Source organism: Dipteris shenzhenensis, chromosome 16 (genome assembly GCF_047967505.1).
Source record: "Dipteris shenzhenensis isolate YYH24624 ecotype China chromosome 16, Dip_SZ_1.0, whole genome shotgun sequence".
Classification (NCBI taxonomy): domain Eukaryota; kingdom Viridiplantae; phylum Streptophyta; class Polypodiopsida; order Gleicheniales; family Dipteridaceae; genus Dipteris; species Dipteris shenzhenensis.
The window spans coordinates 54,574,399-54,593,673 of record NC_141611.1 but is presented as its reverse complement, the minus strand read 5'-3'; the positions used below and the strand labels follow the sequence as shown (position 1 = coordinate 54,593,673).

The window sequence follows — 19,275 nt, the reverse complement described above, 5'->3', positions numbered from 1 at the left end:
ACTTTTATAACAGTGCATCTTGTTGTCCAGGGTATCCCCTCGCTGTTTTCTGACCTTCGATCTTTGTACAATCACCCAGGCAAGGTAAAATCTCTCCTTGAAATGATCAGGTTTGTGTTTGGTTGATGTGGCTGCTGTTTGGGGAAGACAATTCATGCATTTACTCTTTTGATGTGAGTCTTTTGTATCATACTTTCTGGGATGTAGACCCTGGGTCCTTCAGTCTTTTTATCAGATCTATGTGTATGTTGTTTGCCAGTTGGGGCAATGGAGGTATTCCAAGCCTTAACAAGAGAATGTGTTTGTGTGTGCTTGAATGCTCCTGCATGACACCTTTAGTCTTTTTGTCGGATCTATGTTTTGTGTTGTTTGCCAGTTTTGGCCGTGAGGTGTTCCAAGCGTTAACAAGGGTGTGTATGTGTGTGTGCTTGAATGCTCCTGCTTGACTCCTCAAACTTTTTTCTTCCCCCTCCTCCTGTCTGTACTCTTTTAAGTTGTTCTCTAGTTTTTCTCCGTGAGGATTTAGCCTTAGCAAGGGCGTGCATTTGTGTGGGCTTGAATGCCCCTGAATGATGTCTTCTCCCTTCCTTTCTACTCTACTGCTCTTCAATTTCTAAGAAATCTAGCTGGCAGCAATCATTTTTAAGGCATACGAAGAGGCTTGTGGAAGGTTTAGAACTTGAGAAATACACTACAAATTTTTTTGTTTGAAGGTGTGTTTTTTTTTTTGGGGGGGGGGGGGGGGTAATGCTCTGCTGGGTTTTTAATCTCGCTGGACTGTTAGATTTGTAGGAAGCTTTTGTGGAGATTCTGGACTAGAAAATCTTGGTATGTTTGAGATTCCCATCTGTTTTGCAGGCGGATGTATTAGAGGAGATTTTTCTCGAGATTGAGAATTCCCTCAGGACCAGTGGAACATTTCCTGGGAGGTAATAAATAGCAGAGTATGCTCCGCCTGTTTGATGGACTTTGCTCAAATCAATCAATGGGGGATTTTAGAGTGTTGCTTGTCATTGAAGGCTTGGATTCTGGTGGAGAGCGTTCAAAAATTTTGAATATGGATTCTTTATAATGTTTTGTTGCAGCTCTGAAAGAGAGACACCTCCGACACTCCTGTGGACCCTTTTTTTACTTGCTCAGGTTTTGTTTTTATGACTCTTATGATATATAATTCTTGAGAAGTGGCATCAATGTTTCTTTCTGAATTTGTTATACTTAACAGCATTATGATCGAAGACGGCAATATGACAAAGCTATTGAAAAGATCGAGGAAGCAATTGCTCACACTCCCACTGTGATCGACTTATACTTGGTGAAGGTACATAGGATAACCAGAACTTGAATCCTTGCAATGCCTTGATTGAATCTGACAAGAAACATTCTATTGTACGTAACATTTGATTATTGGTTTTGGCAAGCACTTGTTTACTGTAAGGATATCCATGTATGTTCAAGCCGCAAGTTTTTGTTTACAATGTCAGGGAAGGATATTCAAGCATGCAGGTGATCTAGTAGCGGCAGCAGCACTGGCAGATGAAGCTCGCATGATGGATCTAGCAGATCGTTTTATAAACAGTGAATGTGTTAAACGTATGCTTCAAGCTGACCAGGTACATTGGTGGTTGTGGATATTGCATGCAGAAGCAGTGTTGGTGGTGCTGTTTTTATTGCCAAAACTTCTGGATGATGGCTGTACAGGATTACTGAAAGATTCAAAAGGATGAGGTTTATACTTACAATTTTAAGTTGTGTGACTGGGTCTGCACAGGAGAAGTTTGTTTGCATCCTTTTAAAACTTGAATACTTATATCTGGCAGGTCGAGCTTGCAGAGAAGACTGCTTTACTTTTCACAAAGGACGGTGATCAACACAATAATCTGTATGATATGCAGTGCATGTGGTGAGTTATGACACTCAAGCGCAGTGGCATAAAATGTCATCAAGTTGGTGCATTCCGCCATCCATCAATATTACTTAGCTCTACTTGAGTAAGCCTTTGGTGCCTTTTATCAACTCTGACAAACGCTGGCTCTCTGAGCAGGTATGAACTGGCATCTGGTGATAGTCACTTCCGTCGAGGGGCCTTTGGACGGGCATTGAAGAAGTATCTGGCAGTTGAAAAACACTATGCAGACATGATTGAAGACCAGTTTGATTTTCATACATATTGTATTCGAAAAATGACTCTTCGTGCATACATACGTATGCTGCGGTTTCAAGATCATTTGCATTCTCATCGTTTTTTCCACAAGGCTGCTGCAGCAGTGATCAGGTCATTAGTTTCATCTGAGTATGGCGGCTGTGGCTAATTAGTGTAGCTAGCTGGCTCTCAGTGTTTCTTTGTATTAGTTGGATTAAGTTAAATAATTTAGTTCTTGTGGTAGTTGAGCCGCTGCTGAGTCAAGTTTGGCATATTCATAGATGCTATTTGAGGCTGTATGATTCTCCACCCAAGGTTGCTGTGGAGGAAGAGGAGGCTGCTGTGGTAGGACTGGCACCAGCAGAAAGGAGGAGGCTGCGTCAAAAGCAACGGAAAGAGGCTGCCAAGGCAAAGAAGGTATTTGCTTGATCAACAAATGAGATTTCATGGTATGCTGGCCTTTGATTGCAGGTCAAACATTCTTCTATTGTGTTTCTTTGATAATAGGAAGCTGAAGAGAGGGCAAAGGAGGAGGAGGCGGCAACCTTGACTCCAAGTAAAGGAGGCAAGAAGGGCGCTCAACAACCTAGGCCTGTTGACTCTGATCCTGATGGCGAGAAGCTTATACAGGTACTTCATTTGGCCCTGCTATTGGTTTGCAGTCCTCCTTTGCGGGGTACTGCTTGATATTTTTGTAACTGTAATTACCCCGCACAGTTTTTTTTCCAATGGAGAAAAGATGGAAATATTCTACTCGTTTCCATACTTGCTGAGTGTATGGTTGACTTGAAGGTTGAAGATCCGTTAGGTGAGGCAACAAAGTATTTGAAGCTTTTACAAGATCATTCTTCAGAGCTGTTGGAAACCCATTTACTCGCTTTTGAGATCTACATTCGCAGGCACAAACTTCTATTGGCATTGCAGGTATGCCCAATATTTGTATTCTGCACACACGTGTTAGTGTGAAGATGTCAGTCATTTCAAATCTTACATAGATGGATTGATCGACCGCATATAGTTGGAGGATGGGAGAGGTCCTGCTTTTTTGGGAGGGGATTTCCTTTTCTGGTGATGATCTTGACATTGTATTTACTGTTAGAGCACACTTATGGAGCTACTGCACAGTGGTCTTACCACTTTATGTTTGGTGATATTTGTAGCGTAATTCACTAATGAATGGATGCAGTATTTCCCCAAAAAGTTCTCTAGGGGGACATACTGGATGCACTTGAAAATCATCCTACGTAGTTGACCTGTTTACTTTGGGCTCATATATTGGCCACTCTTGTACTCTCTTCATTGTTTATTTGCAAGTATACTTGAGCTCCTCAGCTTGTTGTTTACTCCTTTGAATTCCATCTCCATTTAATTGCTTCTCACACCCAACAATTTCACCCGTTAAGGTTAGCCAATACATGCATTCTAATTCTCTGGACTAATCATAGTCCTCTGTAGAGGATATTAATTGCTTTCTTGTTAGCTTTTTCCCAAAGTAATAACCTTTAACATGACGGAGCTTTGGAGCCAACAAAAGCCTTCTTATGGGCCTCAAAATGGTAACTTATTTTGATGTCCTTGAATAAACAAGCCGCCCATGTACGATAAGACTTACAAATTCTTGTTTAATCAGACCAAAGAGTATGCTTTGAGGGGAAAATAAACACATGAAGAAGCTCACACTGACAATAATGTGCATCTGTCATTAACTGCTTTCTTGTTAGCTTTTTCCCAAAGTAATAACCTTTAACATGACGGAGCTTTGGAGCCAACAAAAGCCTTCTTATGGGCATCAAATTGGTAACTTATTTTGATGTCCTTGAATAAACAAGCCGCCCATGTACGATAAGACTTACAAATTCTTGTTTAATCAGACCAAAGAGCATGCTTTGAGGGTAAAATAAACACATGAAGAAGCTCACACTGACAATAATGTGCATCTGTCATTTTGTAAGAAATGGTGTGCATCTTGTGGATTTCTTTATTTTCATACAAATGATGCAGCAATGCAAGGAGTCTCTTTGAGATATAAGAAAACTCGGATGTTTGTTTGACGGTGACATGTGTTGCATTAGAGTTGTCGATTTGCAACTTACCTTTATACAGGCAATGTTTAGTGGATGATTAATTTCTTTACTGAAAGAGGGCCCATGGATGTGATTTTACTGCCCTATGTATAGTTTATTAATCGATCATGCTCAATCTGACAGGCAATTAAGAGACAACTCAAATTGGAGTCGCTCAATCCAGATGTCCATTGCTGTGTGGTAAGTACAAATTCTTAGACATATTATTGGTGACTGCTTAATCAACATGGTTTCCTTTTGTGTTCTAGAATCAGAATGGAGGCAACTCACAAGAGTTGAGGGAATGGAGGACTAGAGGTGGAGCATTTGTGTTCATGGTTTTAAATGAAGTGTGAGTGTAAAGACAAGAGACACACCTTGAAGGAGAGGCCCTAATCATACTGAAGTTTAGAGTTGGTGTAGGATCAAGAAAGGTTTGAAAGTACCATTAGCCTCCTTGGCATGGCATTGGGATCAGAGAATTAAAGGGTTTAATGCCTAGCCTGTATTTCCTCATACATCGATAGTTAGTTGAAGGCGCTAGCATGTTTGACTCGGTCAATATGGAGCATCTTGATACTTGAAGTGTAAGGCTTTGTTGTGAGCATGCTGATTGCCTTCAACCCATAGTAGCTCCTTAGCACCATTTGACTCCATGGCGCCTAGGCCCTATACCATGATTGTGTTGGCTTTGTCACTTTGGGGAGATTCAGAAGTCCATCCTTTTGTTCAATATCCATTGCACTAGCACACATACCAGGGTCCCATTGTTGGTCTTAAACATCATGTTAACTCATGAGTTGGCAATGTAATCATAACATGACATGGTAGAAAACAAACCTATACTTGAATGCAGCATAGCATAGCTAATACTATGTGTAGGTAGATTAATGCCCTTACAATCACCAACTGAGAACGATCGTGGAGAAGATATGCCGCAGTACAACACCCAATTATCTCTCTTCAAGACTTCTGCATATTCGAGAAAATATATTGAGCACTTCAAGATATAGCACACATACCAGGGTCCCACCGTTGGTGTTAAACATCATGTTAACTCATGAAATCATAACATGACGTGGTAGAAAACAAACCTATACTTGAATGCAGCATAGCATAGCTAATACTATGTGTAGGTAGATTAATGCCCTTACAATCACCAACTGAGAACGCAAGACATTGTGGAGAAGATATGCCGCAGTACAACACCCAATTATCTCTCTTCAAGACTTCTGCATATTCAAGAAGATATAGTGAACACTTATACAAAACCTGTCACATCTGTTCCAACACCTTCAGCAAACATCCACTCAGGTATGGTACCAATACCAAATTTGTTTGTTGAACCCTATGCTGTAGAACCCCTCCTGGATCTCCACATGCTTGTGGTAGGCTGCAGTAGCTTGCCCTAGGGTGAGCTCTGCATACTGCGCCCTTATGCCCATACATGTACTCTCCTACAGCCTGTGGCTGAGGGCTGCTGCAACACAGAACTAAGGAGTGCCCCCCATCTTGCCGACCAGACCGTACTGGCTGACCCAGTCAGTCTGCCAACCAACCAGATCAGGGCCGACTGGTCCACCTCCACACCCTTCCACAGACTGCCAACCAAGGCAGCCTCTGCTGCCGATTGTCTGTAAGTCTGCCAACCAAGACAGCCTCTGCTGCCTAGAAACAGTCCCTGCATACAGGCACCTGCTGCTGGCTCATCTGCCCACCTGCAGCTGACCTGTCAGGTCCATCCCAGGACCTGCCAAGTAGGCGCCCCTTGCTGCTCCTCTGCCGTCTTGATGGGTCCATGGCTAGGCATCTTTCAGCCCATCAGCCAACCCTAATGATGGGCATGTTCACAGCCCCAATGCAGGACCGTAGGACTACCAGCCCTGGTGGGTCTGGTCACTCATGTGGCTGCCCTAGGAGGACATACAATTGTTGCCCAAGTGGCAGCCTGTCTGTGCCCTTGTGGCACAATCGACACCCAACATCTTGTAGGTGTCAAGACCCGTTGCGCTCATTTGGTGGATTACAGATTGGGCACTGACGCTAGATTTCCAGAATGTCTCTTTGGTACAACTGAATGGTATGTAGTCATGAAAATTTTGTAGAAGTGTGGAAAAGAGATGCGATTTGGTTGTGGTTGGTTTTGTGTTCCTTTTTCAAGTCACTAATATGGATACTCCCCAATTGGATGCCTTGAAGGATAGACCCCTGAATTTGTGCCTTTTTGTTTTTTGTTTTAGTTATCATGATGTAGATCATGAAGGTCTTGCACGTGGGTGTACTTTTGGCCTTTTTACTGTTGCAACTTCAAGTAGATTGACACTGCTTTTTAGAAATAACAAAGTCATTCAACATGTTTCATGCCTTGTTTTGATCTCTCTGATGCTCTTTTAACATGTGCAGATACGTTTCTTTAATACAGTTGACAGATTGCCCCTTGCTGAGACAGACTCTGAGAAGCTAGTCCGAAGTGTCATATGTATGGAAAGGGATAGTTTGAAGTAAGCACCTTGACTTTTCTGTGCTACACTTGACTCTTTTCTTTTCTTTTCTCTGGGTGCTGGTACGATTATGACCTTGGCATGATTCTTTATTCTGCTTCCCGTGAATAGGTACTTACAGTCAAGAACACTGCTGGAGGCAAATCAATCTTTCCTGGATCTGCACAAAGGTTTGAAGATACTTTAAACACAAGCTCCCTGGCTAAGTTGTAAGTGAACGCTAAGAAAATAGTCTTTCTATGTTGTGCATCAAACTTTAAGAAATGAGGCTTTCCATGTTGTGTCTTTGCAGACTCACTTCCCCACAGAGCTGCAGTGGCAGAGATTCTCTATCTTCTTTCTCCAGATCAAAAGGCTTCTGCGATACAGATTTTAGAATCTACCGAATGCAGGGCGGTGGTTGCAGGGTAAGATCCTGTAATTATTTCATAGCATAGAATCTACATTGTGCTGACCAGTTGGAGAGTAAGATTGTCCGATAATTCTTTGGGATATTATCTACTAGTTCTATGTCAGAGTGCATTTGATAAGTGATACCTAAGAATGGTGCCAAGCGCTTGAAATGGCATGTTGCAGTGTTGCAAGAGGTTTTGAAATGTTTTAAAACATCTGGCAATACTACTCAGTTCATAGGAATCAGTGATCAGGTATGCTCTGACATAGAAGAGGAATTGAACTAGTGGAAGAATGTAATGAAGGCCAAAAGCTGGTCAAGTTAGTGGGGGTTAGGATTATTAGTACCTGGGGGTGTTTGAAAGACAAAGGTCAAAGGGGATAAGGAGGTACTACTAAGGTACCCTCCCCTTATTGCAATGTACTGTTGATGCGACATCTAACACCATCTATTCTCCATCCTCCTCCTTGCAGCCATCTCTCTCTCTCTCTCTCTCTCTCTCTCTCTCTCTCCATCCTACCTCTTGTTCTCTCTCTGCTACCTGTTCTCCTTCCTACTCTCCCTCATCTCCTCTCCCTTCCACTCTTCTATACCCCTTTCTCCAATCTGTCCCCTACCCCTTTTGTACAAAGAATTATCGGACAGTCTTATGGTCAAACTGGCTTGCACTCTGTTAGATTCAAAGAATGTATTTGAATACATTTGAGACTGGAGTCCTGAAACTTAACACACAAGACGTTGAAATTGATAATGATCTAGCAGTTCTGTCCTTTAGATTTTCTTGAAATGCATACCCTTGATGTTCGTCACTCTTTTCTGTCCAGTGGCAGGGCCCCTGGTGAAGGGGTAGGAGAATGGGACCTTAAAGATTGCGTGGCTGTTCACAAGCTTGTGGCTACAACATTCAATGATGCAGATGCTGCTTTACGTAAGAGTTTGCTTGTATAGTGTTTTCCCCCCCTTTGTTTTAGGCATTTATGTTGTCTTCCTGAGATGTAATAATGAAATTGCAAGCTACATTTTCATTTCTGCACTGCACCATAAGTGGATATTAAAGGTTTTTATGTCCAAGTTAAGGCCTGCTGAAATTGTGATAACACTTCCTATTCTTAGTAGCAGGTTACCCTATTAGTCACTTGAATCTTTTTCGCGTAGATCTAATTTCTTGGGAAAGACTACAATGGAGCTGGGTTATTATGATTAGCCTTATCCTTTGGAGCTTTCCTTCAATGTGACTCGTTCTTTCCTTCACATCTGAGTCAAACACCAAGTATGAGGGTTCTTGTATAAATCCATGCTTGTGCATGCGTTTGTGTTCACTACACAATAGTGTGCATTGACTGTTGCTGGGCGCGGGGGTGCCATTAAGTTTAGTCCCTGCTAACATTAGGCGTGATCATGGATTTAATCTGTGTATTAGTGAACTCGGGCAATTTTCACCCAAGTTGATATTGTGATATTTCTTCCTATTTTCAGGGTGAGTTGCCCTATTAGCTATGCCTTCTCTCACTATGGATGACAAGAATTTGGAGGTCATACTAGCTTTCTCATTTATTTGTCTGAGGGTGTCTGCTCTATATCTCCACAGTTTGGAGTCTCTGGGTAGACTAAACACAAGGATTTTCTACCAATTAATGCCAATTTGCATGGGCCTAAACCCACTGTTGAGCTGGGATGACAGCATACTTAACTAAGTAGTCCTGCTACCTGTGATGAAGATGAACATTTATTACTTTGTGGCTGACTATCATGAGGTTGAAACTCCAATTCTGGGCTTTGTATTCCGTGTGTGATAGGAGTGTATGTGTGCTTACATGGGTACTTGAGTGTAGGTAAACACTGGTGAGGATGTTATGCTCCTATATGCTGTGTACGATGTGCACACCCTATTTTTCATAGACGATGTGTCCTTGCCTATTTTGTCTGATGCTATGATTTACGCAAGCACGGATGTGGCACATTTAAGTTGACATTTGGGTGTCCATGATAGGAATTTGTCAGCACTGCCCTGCAGGGATTGCTCTCCTTACACTTCTCTTAAAAAGTGTCCCTCCAGTTATTTTAGGCCACATTTTACACTTTCTATTCTGAGTGACATCTCTCTCTCTCTCTCTCTCTCTCTCTCTTCCCAAATCAACTCTTCCCAAATCAACTCGTCCCTCTTTAAGGGCAGTGCTCATGAGTACTTGTACTCGTGTGTTTTTATTCTGATTTATACCCCAGTAGCAAATTTTAGCAGTTCTGTTAGATGCTATTTGCACCCTTTAAAATAGTGTGCCTTGACTACCTTTCGTTTTGTTCTTTATATCTGTACTGGATCTTTGTGGTGTGGATGGGTGTTTCAAGTGTAACAGATTGAGAACTTCTTTAGCTTTTAAAGTCTCCTGGCTTACATGGCAGGGTGGAGGACACGATGTGCAGATGTTTTTCCTTATTCAACATATTTCAAGGGACCTAAAAGTTCAGCTACTCATGGAAGCAGCAACAATCGTATTTGCAGAAAATTGGATAATGGTGATTTAAAGGATGTGTTTGGCCAAGAAAAGTCGGATGAGTCTGCCAATGGTGATATACCTGGTTTTCAAGCTCTTCAGATCTCTGGAGGCGCCCTGTAACCATTGATTATTTGCCAGCATTTTTTCCAAAATAAAGTTGTTTGGCTGAAGAGCATAAATCTATCTGCAAATGGAAAATGCCATACTTATTTTCTCACTCCAATGGTAACGTGTTGTTCAAGTTTTGTTAGTTAAAGGGGAGTATATGGGGATACGGGAGAGGTTGAAGCAGAACTGGGCAGATTCTTCTGCCCAATATTTCTGCACGAGTTGCAAGAGGCTCTTATTTGTAATGCCAATAATGCAAATGTGTGTATACCCGTTTATTGGTGAGGTGTGGCATCGTCTTATGGCCCACCTAAGTCTCAAGATTGGCACCTGTGACAATTAAGCAACATAGCATGGTTGTATTTTTAAAAAGGGGTTTTTTGGAAAATGTTTGTGTCAAACGCACTTGTGCTTGATCTAGTACTCCTGGCCAATAGAGGCAAGGCCTCAGCTCCAATCTTTTCTTCTATTTAAATTCTTTGGTATGTGCAACATAAAGCCTTGTGACATGAGAGTTGTAGCAAGTAAATACGTTTTTTGTTGTTGTTGTTGTTGTTGTGTGTGGGGGGGGGGGGGGGGGGGGGGTGAGAGCTAGAAGTGTTCTCTCTTTGTCGCTACTCAAACAGAAGTCTTTTTTTGTTGTTGGCAGTTCTTTAACATTATCAAACCTCTTAAATGCAAGAAGCTGACTAGTTATTGCGATGGCCTGACAGTTTCTCCTGTTGGTACATAGTTATGTCAGTGTCTTGTAGCGTGTTTGCTGATCTCCAGGAAAGCCAAACCTTTATATGTGAACCAAGTGGCTAGCTCATGAGGTTAGCTTGTTTTTGGCCTCTAGATGTCCCATTGTGATTAATCCCCCCAAACCAAAAATGGAAAAGGAAGGGAATGTTGTCAAGGGCTTATGAAAGGTGACTTAAGTATCCAATTGATCGATCTTGACAATGGTGAGGCTAGGAAATGCTCCCTACAAAAGGGAGGCTTCTTGCTTTGATGTGTGTGCAATGTAGGGGTTACGTCCATTGTTAGTGGCTCTTGGTGCTCTAGATGGATAGAATGAAGTGGGATTGTTTCGTAAAAAAGCTTGGAAATTGGGTGGCAAATGAACCCAAGGCCAACACCATGCGGCAATGTGAGCTACAAGAGTTGTTTTATACATATTTGCGAGTCTTCACTACATTTTTTATGAAGCTTATTTATAGCTCTTAATATGAAAACTATTATTATGATATTTCCTACTCACTCCAATGAAACGATTGAAGCACGAACTTGAGTTTGGTGTTTTTAACGACTGAAGTTGATAATATGGTGTTAATTTGAACAGGGAGAATACCACCATTGTGATCTCTCTTTACCTCCCCACCCCCACCCCCCCTCCCCCCCCCCAAAAAAAAGAAGCAAAAATGAATATAAAAAGGTTACCTCTTCGAGGCATTGAACTTGTTTACATCATGTCAAGCTACCTCTTGATGTCCAAATGTAATGCCTTGTGAAGGATCTCAGCACTAGACACCAAAATTCTCAATGGGACTAGTTGCCTAGGTATGTACATAATACACAATCCAAATCCTTTGGTGGTTATGTTCTAGGGTTGCTAGATAATGATGGCAGCTTTGGGCTTATTGGTCTCTCTCAAATGTTGATCTGTCTCCCTCATTGTGATGATTTTGCATAACACCCCTCTGTTGAAAATATAAGGTCCTTACAACCTGATTATTGCTAGTATTGCTAAGAAGGATTCTTACAGCTTGATTATTTCTAGTGTAGCTAAGTGGTGTTTGTAAGAATTAAGGCTTGGATGATTGTTATATTATTGGACTTGCTTGTTAAGTGTTGTTTTAATATGTGTAACATTATGAAAAGTTGAGTGCTTCAATTAAAAGCTTGTAAAAGGCATGCTGTCTTGAAGAGAGTAGTGCATTTTTATTTGTAGATCACAAGACCATTCATGTGCTTGTTAAAGTCAACTTGGGTTGAGCATATAATGCCTCTCTCTCGAGCTCAAAAATTTAATGGCAATTTGGAAGCCTACCAATTATTAGATGATGTGCCTTTAAGTATAAAAAATGCCTTTATGTCAAAATGAGGTCACCTTAATGGTATCCTTTTTTTTTTGTGGTAAGAGTCAAGTAACATTCCATTAAAGAAAAGAAAAGAGAAAAGTATACAAAGTAAAGAAGAAGAGCAGGAATCTCAGTTCCATATTCTCCCTATCATCCTAAGGTTCTCATTTTTTTCCCCAAAAATCGCTCTTTTATTTTCCTCTATTATGACCACAGCGCGCACTCTTCCGTGATGAGGTCTGCAGTGAAGCAAGTCGTTTCTCTGCTTCCACACATGCATGATCACAAAACCTCTGATCAACTGCCAGAGTTCATGTAAAGGGTCAGTCATGCTGCCCTTGTCTCCAAAAAGAGCCATTTTCCATTTGATCTTCAAGTGAATCTGAATCTTAGCAAGGCTTACGCCTCCAAATCTCTTTTGTGTAGAAGCAGTCCCAAAAGAGGTGCATGTGCATATGAGTCTCATTTCCTGTCTTGCAGAATAAGCATACTAGAGCAACGTTTGGATTCCATTTAGCAATCCTTACCCTCAGAGGCATTTTCCCAATAATCACTCCACATTAGTAGATTTAGTTTAAAAGAGGGGGTGGCCCTCCATACCCTTCAGAGCCTTGCAACCCAGACTAACAAGCTGTGTCACCCGAGGCATGGAATTTCCACTGCGTGCTAGCTGCCAAAGGGGCACTTAGAGAGTCAGTCTCCTTGAAATCATTCAGTCCAATTTTTGAAAAGGGTTTGCTTGACCTCCAAACAAACCCCCTAAAGCTCATCATATCTGAATTAGCCCTGTGAGTACCTCTGATTGAGGAGTCTTAATAGGGAATTCTGATAGAATCACATCCTGACGCAGGTAGTTGATCCCTTTTGGAGCATTTGAGCATATAAAATACCTTGCAATGACTGCCCAAGGTTGGCTGCAACCTAGCCGTAGAGGCCATTTACTGCATAAAATATTTACCTTAATGGTATCCTTCCTATTGAGGTTTAATCATTCCTTAGTCCAACCCATAGTATTGTACAAGGACAAATCAAGCTTACGTTACAAGCACCAACATTCCTTTCAACAAAGGTACTCTCCATGGTGTCATTATAAATGTTTAAGGACATTTTCATTGAACTTTATTTCTCCTATTTTGAAATATATAGGAATATCCATTTTTTGTGGTGACATACTTGCAATTTGTTACAACTTGACTGTGTACTATAGGTGTGTAGATCATGTTAGGATAATATAATTCTAAACATCTATGTTATGCTGAGTCTACATGATATTAGGCGATGCATATGTAGGCTTGCAACTATTTGGATCTACATGTTTTGATGTGTAACCAACATTCATCAATACAACATTTCACCTCTGCGAATACCCCCTACTCTCAAGGTTGCACATCTCTCTGTTTTACATTCTGATTCATACAACAATCATCGTATCTAAGCAATTCAATTCTTTTATCTTGGAATGCTTAGTCATTGATGGCACTTATGCAGATCGATGGACTGCTGCTGAACACAAAAACCCATGACAATCTCTTCAGTGAGGAGGGTACACTAGTGATGGAATCACACATCCAACTAGTGATGATCTCTCAGATTTTGGCAGTGCATGCTTCAATTCACTTTTCGATTTTGGCAGTGCATGTTTCAATTCAATTTTTGCTTCAACCTTTCTATGAACGATTCACAACCTGCAATTGAGTTTGTTGACAAAAGTCAATCTACATTAGATGAAGCAATCACAGTAAGGCTAACGTCCATTGTGCTGACCAAATGCTGCTGCTGCTTTCGTACCCTCTTCTTTTTTCATCACAATTCAAAAGCAAAATATAAAGCAACTCAAGCTACCAGCTTTATTCAGGGCACTGCACAAGAGGTTGTGATGCACTGACAAGAAAAAGCACTTCCACATTTTTCAGCTAAAGCTTCAAAACATAATAAAAGAAGAAGATTAAGCCAAGGAATGCTGGAAGAAAACTTATGAGGCAAGATCCCAACTTGAAACAAACCATGGAGTTGTTGAAGCTCAAGTACGTCTAATCAATGAAGAATCCCTTAAGTCTTAATGCGCACACAATATGTAAAGACGTTTGTAAGTACCTGAGGCCGAAGGAGTGTTAAGATTAAAAATATACAAAAACTGCACAAATCTGTAAAGTGCAAGGCTGTTTAGAATTAAAGAGGGTGTTGGGAATTACTAATTATAAACATCTATGGTTGTGCTAAGTATATCATGTTACGTGTTAGTGTGCTTGATATCAAGTGATGCAGTGTAAGTTGCAACTATTTGGATAAGTATTCTGGAATATGTAACCACCATTCATCAATACAATGTATCACCTGTTCTGCTCCCTGTTCTCTATTCTCTGTGCTTGCGCAACTCCTCTATTGTGCTTCTAATCCTAAAGCAACCAGACCATTAATTTGTATTGTAAAAATTCAAAAACAGAAGTTCATGAATAAATTTAGGCCTTGGTGCATCTCCTTATTACTTGGTGGTTCAGTAAAGGCAGGCTTAAAAACAATTCTGACAAAATTGACCTCTTTCAGGTGCAATGAAGGCAGAGTGAAAAAACAATTGTGACAACTTTGATAAGGAGAACTTTGCGTTTGTAATTATTGGCACAGCACAAAAGATGTAAGAAAGTAAATTACATCCAAATCTAAATAGCCACTGTATTCCCCCAACTGGGTGCAAACCATCAAGGCTAGTCTGACTTGTCACTCCGGAGGAGTCCATTGTCGTCAGGCTTGAAAAGCCTACCGGCCTCAGCTTTCTGTATCCCTGTACTACATACAGGTCTTACGTCTCAACAATACAATTACCTGCGTCGGTAGGATCATGAAGGAGACCACTAACAGATAGACGAGCCACTCATGGCATAGCTCCGTAGGAAACCACTCATAGCAAGCGTTGGGTGTAAATCTCATACTCAGGTGGACAGTATGGAGAGCCAGACAACTACAGCATCAGTTGTTATACCAGAATTACAAAATAAGCATGCAGAAGAAATAATCCCATCGCTTACCATAGACGGAAAGGTCGCTTCAATCCAACCATCTCATATGGAGAAAGAAGGTGCAGGATTGCGCTGTGCCATAGCAACATATGTGGACGCCAGCGGTCAATCCTGCAAAGGGAAAAACCTCTGAACTAATCATTCCAAACACAAAATATAGCAACGGCATAATCACTCGAGCGACCAACTAAGCTGGCAGGTTGAAGCAGAGAGAAATTCCAGAGATGAGCCAGCAGAAAGAAATTCCACAGATGAGCCGGTTGTAAAGCCCAGGATAGATAGCGCCTCAACGCCAACTCGCCTTCGGGCGCTATCCCTCCTGAGCTTTGCTACGGAGACTCTCTGTCTCGATGAAAGACTAAAATGAAGAAATGAAATTACTCCGTTAGACTTTTAGGGCTCATGGAGAATTGTAGGGCTACTACTCTCTTTTTGTTTTTTTTTGCCTGGTAGGGTATAGTAACCTTTTAATTGACTAAGTTGGACCCCTCTCTCTCTCTCCCCCCTTGTCCCCCCCCCCCTCCTCTCTCTCTCTCTCTCTCTCTCCCCCTTCGCTTTCAATTCACCCTTCTTTCGCGCACCATCTCACATGAATGAAATTCATCTTTTTTGTTTCGGGCAAGCCTTATGAATGATTGAATATCATTCACCTTGTTTCTAAAAATATTAAATGAAAAAAAAGAAGATGATAATTTGATTCTTCCACCATTGGGCTCTCTATATAAAAAGCCTATGTCCTCCAGTGTTGGTACTCATCCATGAGGGATGCATGAGATCTACCTAATGGCTGAATTAGACACTCATCGGCTGGCTAAAGAGCATTATTATGACGGCTTCAGAGATGTATCTCCCAACTAAACTAATCATCAACATTTGTATGGGGCCCCCTCCCAAAACTATGGCATTAGCCCGAAGTTGGTTGGAGTGCCATTATATATGAAACGTGTTAAGTATGCTTCCTTGGATTTGGAAAACATGTAGGGGTTTTGGAGAGGATCGTACTATGTTTGCACATTATGATAAAGCTTGCATTGTGTGGCAGTTAGGGTCCTAGGGTGGGTCCTTTAAATTGTGGCAAATTCACAATGTAAGGGTCGAGTAAAAGCCTATGTATGGGAGCCCATCATAAACGCATCGAACTTGATGAAGGTGCTAAAACGTGGTAAGGTGATATTAGGTTGGCATAACCTTGAAGTTTGCCTTTTCTTGCATTTTCCCAACGATGTGCCATGTTGTATCAATGTTACATGCAATAGTTTTGCAGAAGGTGGCAATGCAAAAGAAGTCCAGAAAAGGTCATGACTTCAACTTTAGAGGATAGACTTGTTGTCTTTGGGGATTTCCCAAAGGTAGTTGTGTTTTCTAATCTCAAGAGAAAGGAAAACCCATTAGTTCACATTGTGTAAAAGATGATTGCAAACACTACAACCAGTTAATGGTTGTAGTGTATTATAGTCTTTCTTGGCTGCTTCCAGTGAGCTTTAGTTGTTGTTAGAAACTTGTTTTTTGCCAGTTGAATAAACTGGACATCAAGAGTCGTTATCCTTTGCATAGAATGGATGATTGATGATCTTCAAGATGTAAAGTATTTCATGAAGATAAATATCAACATTAGATACAAAAGATGTTCCAAAATAAGGTATCGTACTAATATGATCATTATCAGTTCTTGGTTCTACCATTTGGAATTAAGAATGCTCCTGCAACTTTCTTATTTCATCTTTATTTAAGGTAATTTATTATATAGTCTTCCTTGATGATCTATTGATCTAATAGTAAATAATTGGAAGTGCACTTAGGATTGCCTTGGATATACTAAGACGTGAGAAGTTGTATCCAATAGAATCCAAATGTCACATTTTAAAGAAAGAACACATTTATCTTGGTCATATTATGTGAGTAAATATTTTGATATTGATTATGATAAGTAAGATAAAGAAAGTGGTGGAACGACCAATTTGATATTATTTATGATAAGATAAAGGAAGTGCATATCCAAATAGCAAACACTTGCTTTCAAGGCATGGTGGACATTGAGTGATATGTTGAGCTCAACAACAAGGCGAGAATCTTGGACTTCGAGACAGAGTTGTATGGCATGAGGATGGATGAAGGGGAATCGGTATAGGAACACATGACCAAGTTGAAGGTGGTGTGGGATCAGCTAGGGGAAGTTGGTCCAAGGACAAGCTTGACCAGGATGGCAAGGCTATTGCTAGGACTACTCCCCCAGAGCTACAGTAGTTTTGTGACTACAATGACTGCAGAGCATAGGGAGCGCAGGTGACTTTTGAGGAGCTAGCTTCATTGATGTTGAAGCAAGAAGCTCGGGACAAGAAGTACAACGGTACAGATAAGGATGACTAGGCAATGATAACTCATGGGTAGGAGCAAAGGTAAGGGCAAGGATAAGCTTGGCAAAGGCAAGCCCAAATTTGATGACGAGGACGAGCAGACTCTTTGGATGAAGACAATAAGAAAAAGAGAGGAAGTGCTTCTACTGCAATGAGCTTGGACATTTTATAAACGATTGAAAAAAGAAGAAAATTGATAAGAAGAAGGGTGCCAGCTCAGAGTTGTCAGAGGAGTCAGCTCAATTGGTGACATCAAACCTTTCTTGGTGACTACTCCGAGTCCTACTGAGATTAGATGTGGACCTCGGTGTGACTGTCAGAATGCCAAGAATTGAGGATTGGTCAGAAGAGGAGTCAGGATCCTTTGTGAAGGTGATGGACAATGATGAGTTCCTAGAGACATCTATGGACAATGACGAGTTCCTAGAGACATCTGGGTGCTTGGCTGTGTTATTAAAGCAGAGGGGGATTCTCGATAGGACTTGAAGACTTAGGGCCAGTCGAAGGCTGTGACTTAGAGGTGAACAACAATATAGAACCTCATTTGGAGCTTAATGGTCTAGGTAATCTAGATTTGTGCCTAGGATATGATGTCTCGGGTATGTTGTTTGGTTGTTGCAGACCTAGCCAGACGGAGGATAGGTTGAAACAGACCTTGAAAGCTTGGTGCCTGTAGGACTTCATGCTTTTCACCCATCATCAGGGGGTAGTTGGAGGATGTTGGTACCTGGAGAGCTCAAGTTTAGAGGCCGGTGCATGATTGAAGGTGGTGGTGCCATCACGTGTTGCCAAATATGGACTTGTGTACCAGACTAGTGTGCAAAAGCAAAATCGGGCTTGGCAGAGTAGGAGATTGTAGTTGAAAAGCCAAGAGAAGACTACTACGATGCTACAGTGTTCCAAAGGGCTATGATATAGGAACTATTGAAGCATCTTCATCGATGAATTGGGATCAGGACAAAGTGTGTTGGTGAGAAGGGGGGGTTGAAAATACAATGGTCACCTCCCGATTTGTAAGCCCCCAAATGAGGAGAGCATGGGGGAGGTGGACCTAGGGTTAGGGTTGCCACATGGGCATATGATTGGATGCCATGTGGGAAACACACCTAGAGAGAAAAATAAAGAGAGGGGGTTGCCACATGGGCAGCACCTCATAGAGCAAGGCAAAGGAGATCCACCATGGAGGTTAGATATGGCAAAGGAGAATCCAGATGGTATCCACACATGGAGAGGATAGAAATGCACAGGTCAGCAAGGTTATTGGGACCCTAATGGGCTTGGAGTTGAGATTGATGGTGGGCAAGCCTGATTGGGCCAGTGGTAGCCTATAGGCCAGGCAGGAGGGCCAGCCAAAGGCCTGAAGAATGCCCCAAGAGAGGGGTTTATAGGCTACAGTAGGTAGGGAGTCGACTTGTTTGAGTCGGCTACAGGTTTTGGAGCAGTCAATTGGCAGCCCCTATAAAAGGGGGCACTTGGGCCCCCATTCATCATCACTTGGAGCAACCTATGTAGAGAAGGAAGGCACAACACTAGCAGGAGCAATCGGGCCTTATCGAAGAGGTGAATTGTGCTAGATACCTATGGACTTAGCTTAGCAAGAGGTGCCCTAATCAACTGGAAAATAATAAATAGTTTTCGGAAATGTCATGAAAGGTATCATGAAAAAATCTAAGCAGTCTTCACATAGATGTTCTCCATCCATCCCATCCGACGAGATTATTGACTACAGAAATATAAGTTTACTCCGTCGATTTGTAAGTGAGCAAGGAAGGATTTCACCCAGATGAATGAGTAGGTTGACCCTGAAACAACATCACACAATAGCTATCGCAATCAAAAGAGCACGTACTTTAGCTTTTCCACCTTTCTTGAATAATGAGAATTAGACGTTGCATTGCTAGCGACTAGACAATTAAGTTCTAGATTGAAAGATTTGCCATTCAATTGACTACTCGATCCTCTTAACCCTAAATGGAGAAGTGAATAGGATCAAGGCTGGCTTTCTGGACATCAAGGTGGAAGAGGTCCTTTGGAGAGAGAGTCTACATATGCTCAGTGGAGCATGTGGGCTCAGAGATCTAGAGGTTCTAGGCTTTAGTAGGAGAATTGTATCTTGTCCAGTTTGTGGACGGATGGAAATATA

The 19,275-nt window shown here is 41.5% G+C and overlaps 1 protein-coding gene across 2 annotated transcripts in view; it reads left to right on the top strand.

The window, feature by feature from the left end:
* EMB2753 (tetratricopeptide repeat (TPR)-containing protein) overlaps positions 1-10,134 on the top strand; it is a 54,037-nt gene extending 43,903 nt beyond the window's left edge. The window contains exons 11-26 of one of the 2 annotated variants that reach the window (XM_087386879.1): positions 31-84; positions 859-929; positions 1,086-1,140; positions 1,223-1,318; positions 1,482-1,610; positions 1,818-1,900; positions 2,042-2,272; positions 2,422-2,557; positions 2,648-2,770; positions 2,933-3,064; positions 4,348-4,404; positions 6,607-6,704; positions 6,816-6,874; positions 6,997-7,111; positions 7,923-8,026; positions 9,499-10,134. In XM_087386879.1, the coding sequence (XP_087243005.1) occupies positions 31-84; positions 859-929; positions 1,086-1,140; positions 1,223-1,318; positions 1,482-1,610; positions 1,818-1,900; positions 2,042-2,272; positions 2,422-2,557; positions 2,648-2,770; positions 2,933-3,064; positions 4,348-4,404; positions 6,607-6,704; positions 6,816-6,874; positions 6,997-7,111; positions 7,923-8,026; positions 9,499-9,713 (1,758 nt within the window). In that variant the 3' untranslated portion in view covers positions 9,714-10,134. Of the gene's footprint in view, positions 1-30; positions 85-858; positions 930-1,085; positions 1,141-1,222; positions 1,319-1,481; positions 1,611-1,817; positions 1,901-2,041; positions 2,273-2,421; positions 2,558-2,647; positions 2,771-2,932; positions 3,065-4,347; positions 4,405-6,606; positions 6,713-6,815; positions 6,875-6,996; positions 7,112-7,922; positions 8,027-9,498 lie in introns of those variants that run through there. The other variant, XM_087386880.1, reaches the window with a different exon arrangement.
* The last annotated feature ends 9,141 nt before the right edge of the window (positions 10,135-19,275 follow it).